General features: G+C 38.4%; 1 protein-coding gene across 11 annotated transcripts in view; it reads right to left on the bottom strand.

Annotated features, from left to right (window-relative positions):
- The window catches only part of zmynd8 (zinc finger MYND-type containing 8), a 60572-nt gene extending 41538 nt beyond the window's left edge, over positions 1-19034 (bottom strand). For 9 of the 11 annotated variants that reach the window (XR_004415467.1, XR_004415468.1, XM_033041887.1 and 6 more), the window contains exon 1: positions 18852-19016. Coding sequence is in view for 2 of the 11 variants with exons in the window: in XM_033041889.1 (XP_032897780.1) it covers positions 18852-19019 (168 nt within the window). In the remaining 9 variants the exon portion in view is untranslated. Of the gene's footprint in view, positions 1-18851 lie in introns of all 11 variants that reach the window. The other 2 variants (XM_033041889.1, XM_033041895.1) reach the window with 1 other exon arrangement.

Raw genomic sequence — 19034 nt, 5'->3', positions numbered from 1 at the left:
AATTCAAAGCATATTGCACCAAACTTTGTGATCTTGAATTCATTGAATTTGGCTCTTATGCTACTTACATTCCTTAAATTATATTTATCTTTCAAAAATTCCCCCCTCAGGTGGAATCACTGACAAAAAATTAATTATTCTCCCTAAGCATACAAACCACAACTGGAAATATGGGCTGCTGTTATGAAAGAAGGGAACTTTTAAAATAAAAAAAGCTTTAATTTACCGATTTCAGCTGATACCAATGACACAATCCATAGTATATACCCTAAAACAAAATCACTGAAGTATGAAGAATATTGAATACAGAACAGAACTGTAAAGAAATCCATCAGAGAGTGGGGAAAAAAAGGTAAATTAGGTCATTGAGTGGTTTTAAGTTAGTTAAAGACCTGGTTCCAGAGTGATGTTCTTGTAATATTAGCTGGCTATGTCCTAAAACAATCAAATTGGAAATTTCACAATTAATGCTCTTTGAAGGAGAAGAGGAAAGTTGAAGGTATGCATGATAGACAAATGCTCATTTCAAAAACTCTGTACCTCTGGCGAAGTTTTAACAAAACCAGATATTATGCCAAATATATTAAACCATTTGTTGCATGGCCACTCTACAGAGACTATGTAAAATAAATATTGGGCAATAAAAAGTGATTTTATTACCATGGTGTTCAGGCTTGACCAGTTTGAGCATGGGAACAGCGTTGCCCAAATTTATTTGGGAACAGCGTTGCCCAAATGTCAAATAGGTACATGCAAATTCACAATATAAAACTGAAACCCACACGATGCCAAGCTCCCATTAGGATGTGAAATCACATGTAAAGGTAATAGCTAGGGCGTTTTCGCATTCACATGCCTGATATGTTTTATTCAGCAAAACAAATGGATGCAAATGCCATATGTTAACAAGTGTCATTTCTGAAGATTTCTGTGTTTATGTTAAGACACTAAATATATATCTGTTTACTCTCCTTTACTATTGCTCTTACATTTTGTGGAGCTTACAGCATTAGAATGGTTTATTACACAATGTTGATGACTGGCCAGAGTTTGAGATCATGTTAAAGAGAGTTTGGAACCACACCTTAAAAGCAGATATTTCTGAGCTTTTGGTTCACGTGAGGGGAGCATCGTTATTAGGTCTATGCTCAAATTTGCATGAAAACAATTATTCAGACTGCAAAAGTGGTGGAATTGGAAGCAGAATATAAACAAACCCGCATGGACCTATATTGATAAATAGAATAGAATAGAATAGAATAGTTTCTTTATTGTCATTGTAACATGAACCATGTACAACGAAATTGTAAAATGTCAGCCAGTCAGTGCACCATTCAAACATTTCTAAAAGCTAACGATACATACAAGGTAAATATTTAAAAAAGATAAACAACTAAAATAAATATCATAAAAATAGCACGCATAAACACCCAGCCCTACATCCTTCTGTCGATTTCACATTCTCTTAGTATGTATCGCCCCTGCGTTCCTTGGCGGCTACATTTAGTGCCTTTATAGCAGTGGGGTAAAAACTGTTTTTAAGTCTGTTTGTCCTTGTCCTTGTAGATCTGTACCGTCTGCCTGACGGCAACAGTTCAAACAGGGAGTGTCCGGGGTGGGAAATGTCCTTTATAATACTCTGGGATTTTTTGATGCAGCGGGAACTGTGTAAGTCCTCCAAGGTAAGGAGAGGGCAGCCGACAATCCTCTGGGCGTTGTCAATGGCCCTCTGGAGCGCTTTCCTCTGAGCCGCTGTGCAGCTGGTGTACCATACGCATACACAGTATGTTAGGATGCTCTCAATGGAGCACCGATAAAAGGACAGCAGCAGTCTCTGAGTGATGTGAGATCATGTTAAAGAGAGTTTGGAACCACACCACAAATACTGCAAATGGTGCCACAATATAACACGGAGAAACAAGGAGCTGCAGGTGCAAATATACAAAATAAAACACAAACTGCTGGAGTAACTCAGTAGGTCAGGCAGCTCTCTTGGGGAACATGGATAGGTGATGTTTCAGGTTACGACCCATCTGGACCCAGCACATTGATGCAATCATAAAGAAAGCCCATCAATGTTTCTACTTCCTTAGAAGATTGAGGAGATTTGATGTGCACGAGGTTTCTTAGAAAGTTAACGAATCTGCAGGGATCACTATCATGCGACTCCCTGGTCAGATTATCCATCATTATCCACCCTTCCCTGATCCCTGGCATTTTCCACTGTAACTATAGGAGGTGCAAAATTGTTCCTATACCTCATTCCTCGCCACCTTCCAGGGACTAAACAGCCCTTCCTGATGAGGCAAAGATTGGAATGTATCTCCTCCACCCTCGTCTACCACACTTTGTGCTCCCGATGTGGCCACCACTGTATTGATTGGAGAGACCAAATGCAGATTTGGTAACTGGTTTGCAGAGAACCTGTGCTTTGACGCCATAGGCCATCACAAGCTCCCAGTTGCATGCAATTTCAATTCTCCTTTCATTTCCCAAACTGATCTTCCGTCCTTGTCCTTCTCCACTGCCCGTGAAGCCAAATGCAAACCAGAGAAACCACACCTCCTATTCCACCTGGGTCGTTTAACAATCCAACGGTATAAACAATTCATTCTAAAATGTCAGATAACCCTTGCCTCTGGTTTATATTCTCTTGTTATATTAACTGCCTTCAAGCTGATACTCGAGTTATTCAGCTGATTCGCATCAAACCTCCCCTTTTTCTGTATGCCTCTGGGCATCCTTTGTCATTTTGTACTGGTTATGTTTCCCTTAATTTTCCAACTGGTGGAAATGTTACCCTGTCTGTACCTAAAACATCTCCCCTTTTAAAAATGTTACTTGATGTTCTTTTGCAGTTTTATCTCCAATACTTAATTTTCCATTACCTCGGTGTTTGTCATTCCATTGAAGTAAGCCCTCCTCCAGTTGAGAATCTCTGCTTTTGATTGTTCCATGCCATTCGGTGCTATTAATGTAAACCTTTTTAACTTGATGATCACTGCTTCCCAAGTACCCCCTCCCTGATCTTTGGTGCAGTTGGATCACCTTGCTTCCCAGAAGTCAATTCAATGTTGCTCTGTGCCTCATTGGCCAAGGTCTTTCTGTTGATTACAATTGAGGAAGTCTTTGCTATGTTTGTCCTTTAACATTATTCTAGCCAATCAAAGGTTTCATTTGATAGCCCCCAAAATCACAACTATAGTTCTTGCACATTTCTGTAATTTCTCTGCAGATTTGCTCCTTATGCTGCCACTTATTATTGGGAAACCTGGAGCAAACCCTCAGTAACTTGATGGCTCCCTTCTTGTTATCCAACTCTAACTTAGTGAATAATACATTTGACTTCTCAAGAACATGCCTTCCCTCCAGCATTACAATGTCTTTTTCTAACCAGTACCTCCATCCCACCCACATTTTTTCTTCCCCGTCTTTTCTAAACATCTTTTATCTGCCAATATTAAGTGCCTATTCCTGACCATTTTTTTGTGGGAGGTAAAGTTTCATTTATGGCTATACATGTTCCTGCACAGCTGTTTCTGCAGCTCATTGAATTTAGTCATGATGCTTAGAATTATATAATCTATGTCAGTTTTATTTCCTTCTGTATTCTCATATAGTCTGCTCCCATTTAAAACTGTACTATTTTCTGCATGAGTGCCATCTACCACTCCAGTTCTCTTGTGCAGCATATTTCTGCTGCTCTATACAGATGCCCAAGTCTTGAAAGTTTGGTATGAATCTCCCAGCTATGGTATATTGTACAGGTTCCTCTTATCCCACGACTGATTCCAGTGTCTCAAAGAATTTTGAGTCCTCTTTTCTTAGAACACAGAACAGTACAGAACAAGAACAGGCCCTACAACCCGCAATGTCTGCGCTGAACATGATGTCAAGACCATCTCTTATCTGCCTGCACATAATCCATATCCCTCCATATACCTGTGCCTATCCAAAACCTTCTTAAATGCCACTATCGTATCTGCCTCAAGTACCAACCCTGGTGAAGCCTTCCAGGCACTCGCCACCCTCTGTGTAAAATAAAAATTTGCCCCGCACATCTCCTTTTAAACTTTGCCCCATTACCTTATAGCTCTGCCCTCTAGCATTTGATTTTTCCATCCTGGGAAAAAGGTTCTGACTGCCTACCAATGTGCCAATATAATAGTCTTCATCATGACTGAACCACACATTAATGTTGTAGAATGCACTCCTTCTGATTCACGAGCAACTACCTTTGCTTCCAACCCCTTGACACAAATATCATTGTTGAAACAATTAAAGATGGCTAACTTGGGACACCGCCTCAAGGAGCAACTACAGAATATTCAAGCATTGTACCAATTAATCTATGATAAACACTGCCATTTGCTTTTGTACTTGACAGGAATTAAATAGTGGAGCGTTTTATTACCCTTGCTTCAAGTTGACTTTGGATTTACCTAAACACTTTTGATGCCATGTTTGGGTAAATGCTGTCTTTATAGGGACATAGAGTATCACAGCACAAAACCAAGCTCATCAGCCCAATGTCAATGCTGACCAAGATGCCCATCTAAGCAAGTACTATTTTCTCTCAATTGACCTATATCCCTCTAAACCTTTCCTGTCCATGAATCTGCCCAAATGCATTAAAAAAGTTATTATTGTACCTCAACCACTCAACCTGCCTCAACCACTTTCTATGGCAGTTTATTCCATGGCTCTCCGAGAAGTTGTTGTTCCTTGGGTCCATTTTAAATCTTCTCCCTCTCATCTTCCGCCTATGAACTATCATTTTTTTGGGGGGGGGGGGGGGGGGGTCCTGTTCCCTATGTCAAAGCAGCCACTATTGGATCAGTTCTGGAAATCTCCGTATTTGGAGCAAGGCTAGGGTTGAATGATCATGATGGAGCCCCAAGTGAGTTTTGGCAAGTGTTTCTTTATGACCTTGAAAGTAGCCCCTTTGATCACTTTACTGAACTAAAGGTAGGTTTTGTGATGAGATTGGAAGTTCCATTTTGGGTCAAGTAGGACAATGAGATTGCGGATGGTTTGGTCCACTTGATGGCCTGAAATTAAGCTATAAGGTGGAGGCAAGTGTATTGAGCTTGTTGGCAGGGTAGGTCGAGGAACAGGGAAAACCAAACTGTTGCTGGTTATCATTCGGATTGTGTTGAGATTCAGGAGGAGGCAGGAGATGTGTTGGTGGTACACCTGGCTACATTGTGGAAGAAAGAATAAAATGAAGAAAGGGTACTTTTTGACAAAGTATGACATGTTGTTTTAGGCTCTTTCCCAATGGGTAAAGAAATTGGAACTGAATACTGAAGCATTCTTTATGTGCCTTAACAAAAGTGATAGGTGTCTGATTCATCAAAGAATGATGTACCTACATCTCAAAGAACTAAAATCCATGAATATACTTGGCCAGTGCTGACTTGAGCTGCTTTAATCACAACACAAAGTGCTGGAGTTGTTCAGGCAGCATCTTAAGAGGGAATGGATAGGTGACGTGTTGAGTTGGAACGATTCTTCAAATTGGAATCGGAAGAAGGGTCCTAACCCAAAAAGATGCCTATTTGGTCTGAAGATGTTGATTATACATTCCTTCCACATATGCTGCCTGACCTGCTGAGTAACACCAGCATTTTGTGTTTTGCTCAAGATTCCAGCATCTGCAGTTTCTTGTGTCTCCATTCAGCTGCTTTAATACTCCACTTCAATACTTCCAACTCCCTGATGCTTTGCTCCAGATCACTGAAAACGAAGGACCCAGATTTTAATTACAGAGTCTGTGTTGTGGCTGGCTTGGGTAAATTAAGAACTGTAAAACTTTCCAGCACAAAACTTAACATGTTGCTACTAAAAAGGATAACTTCCCTTTGGAACTCTGAACTGTTCTATAACTTTATTCACATCTATGTATTTTAAACAATCCCTAAACCAACCAATTTGTATTTTTTAATGACTTTTGTCAGTCATCGCAAATTTGTAATTAGTTGTAATCTGAAAATGTATTTCAAAATAGATCATCCAATAAGATGCCAGTGGCTGAAACCTGTTTATGAATGAATCTGATGTTTAATTCTGTCAAAAAGAAAAAAACAAAGTACTGGAGTAACTCAGCAGGTCAGGCAGCATCTCTGGAGGACATGGATAGATGACGTTTCAAATTGGGGGATGGAAAAGGATCTGACCTGAAACTCCACCGATCCATGTTCTCCAGAGATGCTGCCTGACCCACTGAGTATCTCTAGAACTTTGATATATTTTTTGGTAAATCAGCATCTGCTGTTCCTTTGGCCTCCATTTAATTCTGTCATGTTTGTATGTTTAGTCACCTTAAACCTCACCTTCGCTCACAGTGTATTTGTCTCTTCCATTGTCTTTATGCCTTCACTTTTATTTTTATGATTGCATTTGGACACCAGTCACAGTTAATTCGTTTTTTTAAATCTTAAAGGTTGCAGTAAATAGAATGAATAAATTTAGCAACCAGGTTCAGCCACTTCAGCCCAACTTGCCCACACCAGCCAACATGTCCCAGCGACACTAGTTCCACCTGCCTGTGTTTGGCCCAAACCCCTTCAAACCTGTCCCATCCATGTACCTGTCTAACTAGTTTCTTAAACGTTGTGATTGTCCCTGCCTCAACTACCTCCCCATGCCGCTCATTCCATTGTGGGGAAAAAAATACACAAAGTGCTGGAGTTACTCAGTGGGTAAGGCAGCAATTCTTGAGAACATGAATACGTCATGTTTCAGTTTGGGACAATTCTTCAGTCTGAAGAAGATCAAGAGTCTAAAGTGTTTTATTGTCATATGTCTCAAAACAGAACAATGAAATTCTTACCTGCAGCAGCACAACAGGTAGATATATATATATCCATATAATAATAGTGGAATGACAAAAACAATCTCCCCAAATCTATGTAGTTCGGAGCTTATTTGGAAATTATATTGTTTAATAGCCTGATGGTTGTAAGGAAGAAGCTGCTCCTGAACCTGGATCATACAGTTTTCAGGCTCCTATGCCTTCTTCCCAATGGCAGGAGTGAAATGAAAGTGTAGCCAGGGTGGCGTGGGTTTCTTAGAAAGTTGAGGAATCTGAGAAAGTTGAGTAATAGCTATAGCCTATATGAGCACGTACCCACCACCCGTTAACACAACATTTGTTGATCAGCCAGCATCCAAATCAAATAATATCAGCACTTATTTCAAATTTGCACATGCACAAATCGACTGCTTAGCATCTACTTCATTGGCTAAAATATACTGGCGAGTCTGGAGGTCATGAAAACTAAAATCTTTCTTCTTTCTATAATATGTTACAAATTCTCTGGATGGATAAAGGTCTATATAAAATAAAAAAAAACATGATCTGTAACATACGGGGAAAATGCATGCTATTTACTTGGGACTCAAGGCATTTAGCTGCTCTTTTAATCATTAATGTCACATTGATATAATTTTGTATTCATTAACAAACCCAGGAAATTCCCCACTCTTTCCTGGAAGTTCTATTTTCATAGATTTGAGATCGGACAGAGCTCAAAATAGATGTCAAAAAGGTAAATCACTGGCTTTTATCATTTTGATGCCAACTCATCTGAATTAGTATGCTCATCCTCCATCTTCCTCACCTTTTGAATAAGAACCCGCAGGGATATGCAATGGTGAATTACAAGTAAAATGTTCCCTACACTTTCATCTGCACTATAAATGCCAAACATACAAACCCCACACTGTTTTTAGCTGTATTCAGCTTATTGCCAAGTAAAACATTCTGGAATGCAGTAATAAAATATATTCTGGAAATATAACCACTATGCAATTTCATGAATTTATTACTAAAAATACATCATTCACCAAGTATGAAAAGTTACTAAGCAATTAATTGGAAAAACCTTCAAGGATAATTTTTTTTTTTTTGAATAATGCTACCACAAATCATTAAAAAAACATAGATTAGGCAAAGATATATGTAGCATAGAAACATAGGAAAATAGGTGCAGGAGTAGGCCATTCGGCCCTTCGAGCCATTCAATAAGATCATGGCTGTTCATCTAAAATCAGTACCCCGTTCCTGTTTGTTCCCAATACCCCTTGATTCCTATAGCCCAAGAGCTAAATCTAACTCTCTCTTGAATACATCCAGTGAATTGGCCTCCACTGCCTTCTGTGGCAGAGAATTCCACAGATTCACAACTCTCTGGGCAAAGAAGTTTTTCCTCAGCTCAGAAACTGTGACCCCTGGTTCTAGACTCCCCAACATCGGAAACATTTTCCTGCATCCAGCCTGTCCAATCCTTTACAAATTTTATATGTTTCTATGAGATCTCCTCTCATCCTTCTAAATTCCAGTGAATACAAGCCCAATCGACCCATTCTTTCATTATATGTCAGTCCCGCCATCCCAGGAATTAACCTGGTGAACCTATGCTGCACTCCCTCAATAGCAATAATGTCCTTCCTCAAATTAGGAGATCAAAATTGCACACAATACTCCAGGTGCGGTCTCACCAGGGCCCTGTACATTTCCAATAGGATCTCCTTGCTCCTAAACTCAAATCCTCTCGAAATGAAGGCCAACATGCCATTAGCTTTCTTCAGTGCCTGCTGTACCTGCATGTACTTTCAGTGACTGATGTACGAACACACCCAGGTCTCGTTGCACGTCCCCATTTCCTAATCTGACACCATTCAGATCAAAATCTGCCTTCCTGTTTTTGCCACCAAAGTTTCACATTTCTCCACGTTATACCAGCATTTGGGTTTTTATTTACAAATCATGGGAAAATGCAGCACAAGAAGAGGTCAACCAGCCCATCAAGATTGCACGTTCTCACTTAGACACATCCATGTGGCCTCAAAGCTCTGCCTCGCTTGCAAATATTTCACTTCAATTATTATCAATTCCTCTTAAGAAGCATTACTGAATCCATTTCCACTACCCACTACCCATTTCAAATCTGAACCACCACTATGTATAATGGGGTTTTTTTCTTATGCCACAAGATAATCCACTTTTAATCCTTTTGTTTTGCAATTTTCCTGTTTTCCTGATTTCTTCCAATATGGTGCAGTCTTCGAGTATCTCCTCTTTTTGGTCAACATGCTCATTGTAAAATCTTCTTGTCTTTATTTTCCCCAGAATGTATCTCCTATTGCTGCTTCAGTCACTATCTTCTAACTGTAGACACAAAATGCTGGAGTAACTCAGCGGGACAGGCAGCGCCTCTGCAGAGAAGGAATGGGTGACGTTTCGGGTCGAGATCCTTCTTCAGACTGATGTCAGGGGAGTGGGTGGTACAGAGATAAAATGTAGTCAGAGACAGTAAGACTGGGGGGGGAACTGGGAAGGGGGGGGGGGAGGGGGTGGAGAGAGAGGGAAAGCAAGGGCTACTTGAAGTTAGAGAAGTCAATGTTCATACCGCTGGGGTGTAAGCTACCCAACCAAAATATGAGGTGCTGTTCCTCCAATTTGTGCTGGGCCTCACTCTGACAATGGAGGAGGCCTAGGACAAATAGGTCAGTGTGGGAATGGGAGGGGGAGTTAAAGTGTTGAGCAACCAGGAGATCAGGTGGGTTCAGGCAGACTGAGCGAAGGTGTTCAGTGAAATGATCACTGAGCCTGCGCTTGGTCTCGCCAATGTATTGGAGTTGACACCTGGAACAGTGGATACAGCAGATGAGGTTGGAGGAGGTGCAAGTGAATCTCTGCCTCACCTGAAAAGACTGTTAGTGTCCTTGGATGGAATTGAGGGGGGAGGTAAAGGGACAGGTGTTGCATCTTCTGCGGTTGCAGGGGAAAGTACCTGGGGAGGGGTTGGTTTAGGTGGGAAGGGATGAGTTGGCCACGGAGTTGCGGAGGGAACGGTCTCTGCGGAAAAGTAGAAAGGGTGGAGATGGGAAAATGCGGCCAGTAGTGGGATCCCGTTGGAAGTGGCGAAAATGTGGGAGGATTATATGCTGTATGCGACGGCTGATGGAAGGGGGGGAGGTGAGGACAAGGGGACTCTGTCCTTGTTATGAATGGGGGGAGGGTGAGCAAGAGCGGAGCTGTGGGATATTGAGGAGACCCTAGTGAGAGCATCTATAATGGCAGAGGGGCACCCTCGTACTCTACGACCACTATCTTCCGACTGACGTTCTACTTTCTGATATTTTTAGTTGGGCTGGTGCTGTGCGTGAAAGTTAACTTTACATTAGAGTTCTTTCATTTTCTAATAGGGCTCTCTCCAATTTGAATCCTTAAATGCCAGCATTCAGAATTGTTAGAAATTCCAACTTCAATCCTACTCCCGAGACAGAAGCACAGAACCAAGACTGAAACCTCTTGTGGAGTCCACAGAGCACATATCCAAAATTGTTAATTTGAAAATAAAGTATAAAGATCATTGCTGTTACTAATTGCAAGCTAAAACCATGTGTTGGAGCAACTAATTAACCCCCCTACTTTATTGTTAGAAATACAGCCTTGATGGAACAAGTCTTGAATGTAGTTTGACTCCACTACATATTTAGAAGATATATGTTTTTGTACAGACAACCATCTAATCAGAGGCAGGTAATCAGGGACACACACAAGAGTCACTGGAAGAGAAATGGGATGAATTTGTGGCAAGGTAAAAGAACAACAAAAAATGATAGTTGACCTAAGTGAGAGCAACACTCAAGGAAAGAAAGGCAATGTCCAAGAAATGTTGGAGAACATCTCAAATGGGCTCTAATATACTGTGAACACACATCATGCTGAAAAGAAAGTAGCCTGTCCATGTTAGATTAAAAAATGCAATCAATGTATGCAGTAAATTTGTATAACGGTGCTAAATGGCGAGCAAAAGCAACTCAAGACAGATGAAGAGACTACATGATCCAGATAAAGATCACATTGTGACACTTGATGTTGCTGGATCTGCTAAAGCTCAACATGTTCATTAATTAGTCAAACTTGAGCCAGCTTAGTCTTTCTGTCAACCTTCTACGAAAGACAGTAATAATTTAATGTAACATCAAACCTGAGGATTTTAATTATCTACTGCATTTGATCAACAACACTAAATTAAGTTAGGAGACAGGAAGGCACCAAGATCAAGGTCCACTCCATTTCTCAACACATACGATCAATTGCTGATAAATAAGCATCTTATATTAAATAGCACTCTGTTTGTTGCAAATCAAAATACAGAGTTAATCCCAAGAACAAGTTGATGGACAATTCCCTAAAACTTACAAATGTAACAGGCTGGCCAAATTAGAAAGCACTCGGTTCCTTCAAATTACATACAGTTATAAGATAGGAGATGACTGTGCAATAATCCAAAGCTTTCTGAAGCTCTTTACTTATGCAGAAATATTAATGATGCTCAGACTAAACTAACTGAAAAAAGACCATGCAGAATAATTAATGATGCTCAATCTAAACCAGCTAATGATAAACTATTAGTGACTAGTCAGTCCAACAAATTTTAGCACACATGTTAGGAGGAAAGGGGAGCCTGTTAAATTACTTGTTAAGCCCCTTTTGGAATTTATAAAGTGTAATATATTTCAGTCTCAATTCCTGAGAACACTTTAAAAAGGATCTAAAAAAAATGTCTAAACATAAAAGTTGGACCATGGCAGAGAGATAATACTAGAAACCTAATAGACACCACACTAGAGAAACAAAATTCAAGCAAAGCTGAAAGAAAGGGACAAAATATTTGAAAATTGGGATAGACAGACCCTCCAAAACTTAAATTGTGTTCAAAATGTCTTCTATGCCAACAAAATGTCATTTAGATATTTCCAGCAATGAAGACTTATACCCTGACTCCACTGACTCAGTCTGAAGAAGGGTCTCGACACAAAACATCACCTATTCATTTTCTCCAGAGATACTGCCTCACCCACTGAGTTGCTCCAGTAATTTGTGTCTAACTGCTTATAATTTTACATTGAAATTGCCTGGATTAACCATTTCTCTTTGAGACAACACAGAAAAATGGATGCAGTAAGATGGTGTCACCTATGGAAATGTCTAGGTAGAATGAGAATTATCAACTTAATGCTTCATACCATTTTCTTTTAAAATACTGATGAATAAAAGCTTCATACTAAAATTGAAAAATCTGAATACTATGAGGGGAAAAAAGATTAAGAAAAATAGAGAATTTTAAACAGTCTAACTAAAATGTAATCCAGCCAAGAGGTTCCAGGGAACAAGTGTCCAATTTTAAAATCAGAGACAAAAATATACTTCCCCCGATGATGCATAGATGAAATGAAAGAATTTATGTCCATCCTCTTATTGAAGATGAAAATATTAAGATTCTACAGTCACCAACGGATGATGCATCGCACCACATATCATTACGTGGTTAGTTTGATTTGCTAAACAATACGAGTGCACTTTTGTCACTTGTTCACCATTAGGTGCAGGTTTAAATGGCAAGATAGAACATGCTGCTGTTGAATCAAGAGGGTTATTAAGAAAACCACACGGGTTTTGGTTGACGCTCAAAGTAATCCATCTCAGTGAGGCAAAATATAATGCAAAATTGCTCAGATCACATGGTTACAGTGTACAGGTAGCTAGCTCTGTTATAACATGAAGGTTGTGTCACAAAGAAACCTCGCATTACAGAAAATTGTGTTATAAAAACATGTGTGGAAAATGGAGCTAGAGTTTCAGACACAATAATAAAGTTATTCCCCTTCCCACAGGATTTTCAAAATTAAAAGATATTTTTAATAGCTGCATTTATTTTTGTTACTGCAAGCTGAAAATACTAAAGGCTGCATTTTACATTGATAAATAAAATTCATTTGCATGAGTATCAGTAGAAGTTATTGCTTGTCAATTTCAATGGCCACCCGCAGATTAAATAGCAGCCATGTTCTTACAAGGCAATGAACATACAGACAGGAAGTATGGAAAGTGTTTTCCCCTCCAGACCTTTGTTCCCAAAAGAGCTTATTTCTCTGCTTGTTAGTTTCCAAAGTAACTTTCAATTGGTTCTCTAGTTCCTGATCAAAATCGTGTACTAACCAATTCTGATCTCTTTATACAAGTAGTGTTCCCCAATTCATCATTCGTATTATAATTCATCAATTTACATTATGCAAGCATATTATTAACAGAACCAACTGCACATATTAAACTAAATAGAAAAAAATTCAGCCATCAAATTTCCTAAATGAAACAAAACTAGCCAAAAGTATCAAAACAGTATAGTCACCAAACATGCCATGCAAATGTATCAACTGAGAGCTTATTGGAACAATATAAAGCAGCGGTCTAAAACATGCACAACAATTTTACCCATTAGCAACTTTGATCAGTAAGAACTGAAATGGCTTGGTTTTTTACCGGTCCATCTTATGCATGCTCCACTAGTACCATAAGAAAGTAGCAGCAGTTTCCAATTCTATAAATCCAAAGATTTAAATACAATCTTTCCTCATCCAAGTTTTTCACAGATTTTCTATTGGCCAAATTTATCATCAAGGTATACTTAAATATGCTTAAAAGTCAAACTACTTTTACTGAAAAGAATGAACTTTAATATTGTACATATTTCTGGAATTATGCAACAATTAATGATACTTTCATTATAACTGTATACTCCACACAGAGCTTGGTCACTGTCCAATTCACTTCGACCTCATTGGGATATTGGACTTTGTCTGTGGAACTGGTGCACTGCAATGGTGAGAACTATATTCTGCACTCTGTATCATCCCCCATGCTCTACATATTGTACTTGAGTTTGATTATATTTATGTAGAGTATCATCTAATCTGACTGGATACCATGCAAAATAAAGCTTTACACTATGCCTTGGTGCATGTGACAATAAACCTAGACCTACATATTTACTGTTTATGTTAAGTTTAAGATAAAATGTGGTGCAGCTTAAGATCATTCTGGATCCTATTGATCTGATCCAATTGGTTGCCATCTCAAATATTTTTTGAGCATCTCGAACAAAATTTCAACAATCACATTTTTTGCCAGATCAACAGTTATCAATGAAGTCAATGTGTAAACACCACAAATTATGTCATACAGTAGCCAAGACTATGGCAGTAACAAGGTATCATCTGTTTTCACTTAAGCCTAAGATGCAGACTTTGTATTGATAAATGACTGTTCATGAATGGAAGTGTCACATGCAAGGTCAGCTTCCATTTCCCAGCCTAAGCTGTCCAGGTAGGTGGTGGCAGACCATCCTCTTGAATGACTATAGTCCATGTGTTGAAATAAACATTCATTGTGCTGTCCAGGTAATAATGAAAACAGCAACAGTGATAACATCCACGCAGATGCAGGTGGAAACAATACATCAGCGATGGAAGATGTGAAGGTTAAAAGTTGCAAAAGAGTGGACCACATTGTTTTAGATCTGAGTTCCGAGTTTCTTCAATGTTGTTGAGCTTTCTTCTACATAAATGGTGTGCATTCTCAACTTGTGTCTTGTAGAAAATGGAGATGTTTACTGAAGTCAGCAGATAGTCTAACTGACCAATGAATACCAAGCTTCCAACGTATTATTTGTTTCAGAATTAATATAAAAATAATGACACCAAATGTCAAAAATTCTACGAGATAAAGTCACACCGACCAAATATTAGCGTTTTAGTAGTTTTTGTCATTTCTATAGATTGCTATTGTAATGTTTTTGCCTTTTCATGTGCACTTATTAATTCTTTCTCTCTCTGGGAACCAAATCTGTTCATCAATTCTCAAATACAAATTTATAAAGAAAAACAAATCAGTGCAACAAAAAACACTGGTAATATATTTCAATTTTGGAATGGGAATAATTTCTCAGTACCATTTTTAATAGCAATTTATCCACAAAACTACTTCAGAGGATAAAAGTAGAAAGGCGTTCCATGAGCATGTGCATTTAGAAGAAATAGGTTTCTTCGGCATTAAATCATTATCAATGTCAATAAAATAGTTGCATAAAAATGTGATTATAAAATGCCACATGGGCTGACTGTTCAATTTTACCAACCCATAACCACAGAATCGATTTCTTGTCATAAAAAGAGCCAAATGTCGGCGTACAAGATATTTGAAAAGTTGTGGTTACATTTTTAAAACTGTATATTCAGAAATAGTGACCACTACACTAGCATGTTTTATCTCTGGTTTCCAATAAAGAGAAGGGATTGACATTGGAAAATAATGATCTGAGCCATGGCATCAATCGATTTATTAGCCTTACCTCCAAGCTGACACTCACATAATCATACGGTTTAAGACTTTAGTCCACTCTACTTCAATAAAGGCTCTTGGATGACACTTCAGTGCTGAAGAAGTACTTTAATGCCAGCGCTGCATACTTGCAGATGTGAGTTTAAACTAAGGATATGCCTTCCTCCAGATTCAAGCAAGATTCTACAATACAACAAAGGAGCTCCACTAGAACCCTGGTCAACATTTAACTGTCAACTAAATGTTGTACATTTCCAGTAGTCTCATTGATACCTTATGTCTGTTCTGAATGCCACATTTTCCAACCACAATCTATAATTGGCTATAAAATGCATTTTGATTATGCAAGTGAATTATTTTCTTTCTGATTTCTCGGCAAGTAAAACCAACCAAGTTTCTCTCAAACGTTGTCAAGTGTGACATGGAGTGAGAGGCATGCCCCATGGGTAAATGTCTTGCTATTGGCTTACAGTTGAAGATGCGTGTTTCAGCATGTTATATGACAAAGAAATGAAGAAATTAATTACGTTTTTATACTATTCAGGAATGTAACATTCCGGTACATGGGAAATTGTAATTGAATTAAAATGTAAAAAGATACATTGTTTTAAATTTTTATTGACCAAATTGAACCAAAAACAATAAATATTGATCCTGGCTAAGATTATTCTTATATGAAGGCTTGCATTTTGTTTTTGAATAAGCACTATATCTGTGATATATTAACAGGACTGCACTTTTTGAAAGATTGAGAAATATACTGCACATTACGAGACTGCATTGATCCCTCGTAATATTGATAATCGCCCCTATAGTAAATATAAAATTAAACTTGCTAGATACAATTTAGATTTAATATAGGCAGGATAAATTGTTGGATTATCAATACAGCAATGTACCCAGATCATATAATATCTGCTTGATGGTCATAAGCTTGTATACTCAAATAAACTTCAAGAGTTATACTTCAGTGATTTTGTTTAAAAAAGATTAGGAAGTGATTTGGAACAACAAAGCCATACTTGGTCTTGCATTACTACCTCCTTGATTTTGGATTGATTTTAGTACACGGAATTACCCTGTTTTAAAATCAATGGTTAAATAGACATGTTATGGAGACTCCAATTGGAATGCAGTTGCCATTTTCAGAAAAGTATCTGTGAAATGAGATGCACAGCCAGACGTTGCGTACACATTCACCTAAATCTTGCTAAATGTGCACAGAGCATTGGTCCTTTGTCACCAAGTTTAGTTAGAAGAATACCAGCAATGTTCCCACATAACATAGGATATCTAGATTAACAAAAGTAAATGAGAGCTTGATAACTAAGTACATTTAGAGAAGCTTTGCACTCGATTTAAAACTGACACTTGTGTATGACTGCTTCATAACAGGGGTCTTATATGTTACTTACAATAAATAAGCTTGGACATCAGATTATGATACATTCAAATTATAATGTTACTTTTTTGTTAACCTGCACCAAAAAACCATGATGATATCAATTGAATTTTAGACTCAATTTAGAAAGAAACTAATTTACTAGACCACCTTCCAACATGTCACATGCATAGTGTTGTGTCTAAGAAACACAAACGGGTATGATAAACAGGTACAGTTTTGAAAATACTGAGAAAGCTACCTACCATCTTTATAAGCTGAACAGATAGATAAAATAATTCCAAGGATGGTAAACATACCTCTCTAACTTTGTCATCAAACAAGTCACAAATAAAACATTGCAAAATCTAAAAGATGTTTAAATAATTTAGAAGCTGCATTACACCAAACTAAATCCGTAAATGATGAGATTAAAACAAAATTTAGATTTGTCAGATTTAGATGTCAATTCGTAAAAGTTCCAAATCCTTGATATTGATATCAATCTACTCATTTTTCAATTTGCTGCTGCAGAGGTTCAAATATAGTACATGTCAAAGGTCTTAGCTACAAAAGGATCTTAGCACTGGTAAAATCTAATAAAATCAAATTAAAATAACATTTGCAGTCAATTTGATGTGCACTGCAAAACTAGCAGTAGCTAATTTCCTATTTTTGTTTCAATAAACTAAACAAGAAGTAACCATGTCAACATACAGAAAAGAAAATTATGAAAAAAAGAGGTTGAGCATTTTTGGACCAGAAAAAAATGTTACTCATTAATGCAGGAATATGACATTGACAATTCTCTGCAATCATTGATTGTTCTCTTACTTTGCTCAAATAACTATGGCATCTCCATCTTTTTAAGCCAAATTCAGCTTACCATTCAATGTCAATGAAGATATTGCACTTTTGGGCAATAACTGCCACACTTACTAATAATTCTTGAGCTGGGCAGCTTTTATTATATCAGAAATATAGACCAGCATTATATAGAGCAGGGCGGCAAGGTGGCACAGGGGTAGAGTTGCTGCCTGTACGGAGTTTGCACGTTTTATCCGTGACCTGCATGGGTTTTCTTCGGGAGCTCCGGTTTTCTCCCACACTCCAAAGACATACAGGTTTGTAGGCTAATTGGCTGGGAATGTGTGTAGGATAGTATTAGTGTGCGGGGATCGTTGATCAGCACAGACTCGGTGGGCCGAAGGGCCTGTTTCCGCGCTGCATCTCTAAACTAAACTAAATTTAAAATATATCCTTTGAATATGCAGCTGATTTTTTTCCCCCACAAAAAAAGGCACAGCATACCCGAGTTAGGAACAAATTTCCAAAATATTAATTGGTTAAAGTAACAGTAACTCCTTCAGAAGGAAACTTGACAGGTTCCTGTAAGAAGGGCATTTGCAGTTCTAAAGCCAAGCTGACAAAACACACTCATCTCCACAGGGGTGGAATGGGGGTGCAGTTGGCAGCGTCAGAAACCAGGGTTCTAACATGGCCTTGGATGCCGTTTGTGTTTAGTTTGCACATTTTCCCTGTGATCTCATGGATTTTCTCCGAGTGCTCGTGTTTCCTCCCACATCTCAAAGACGTGTGGGTTTGTAGTTTAATTGACCTCTGTACAATTACCCTAACATGCAGGTAATGGATGAGAACGTGGGATAACTGGAATGAATGGGTGATTGATGGTCAGGGTGGACTTGGTGAGCAGAAGGGCCTGAGTACATTGTTTCTCTAAACTAAACTGTGCACTCACCCTATCCAGTTGCCTCATGATGTTTAAACCTTGATACGATCACCCTTTAGCATCCTGCAAGTTGTTGGTAAGGACAGGATGAGCTGAAAGGCCTATTTCCTTGCTGTATTTCTAAACTGAATCTAGATTCTTAATTGTGGTCAAGTGAAGTTATGGATTATAAATGGTCTCCTGGAAGTTTATGAGATTGTTTATGCTCTACTATTAACCATTTTGCAGTTGATTCCATGGTTAGGTTGCAGATCAGAATTGAAGACCACAAAAAAACCCAAAGCATTATCAGTTTCTCTTTCCACAGATGCTGCTTGACCTGCACTGTTTATTTTACCAGCTTTTTATGTTTTCAATTTCAAATTTGGATTGTTGTTCATAGATGGTCTTTCATTCTTCTTTATATTTTCTTGGTTTTTGTAATCAATTTCAAATTATAACCATGAAATAATATGGGGTGATGCAGCTTGATAAAATTACAAAGTATCAGAGCATGAATTGGACACACTCGGATGTTACTATACCTGCTCTTTACTCGAATTGGCTAAACCAGGTTTTTTCTTCTTTTTTATTGGACTCAATGATTCATCTTGTGGAGAATGCCCATTTGAAGATGGCTGCGGGCTAAGCTGCTTTCTTTTCAGACCCGTACGTTCTCCCGAACCAAGATCTGAAAAATAAACTCTAAACATTAAACCAAGCAAGCT

Source organism: Amblyraja radiata, chromosome 23, assembly GCF_010909765.2.
Source record: "Amblyraja radiata isolate CabotCenter1 chromosome 23, sAmbRad1.1.pri, whole genome shotgun sequence".
NCBI lineage: Eukaryota > Metazoa > Chordata > Chondrichthyes > Rajiformes > Rajidae > Amblyraja > Amblyraja radiata.
Note: the sequence above shows the minus strand (reverse complement) of the source record. Positions and strands in the feature narration are given on the sequence as shown.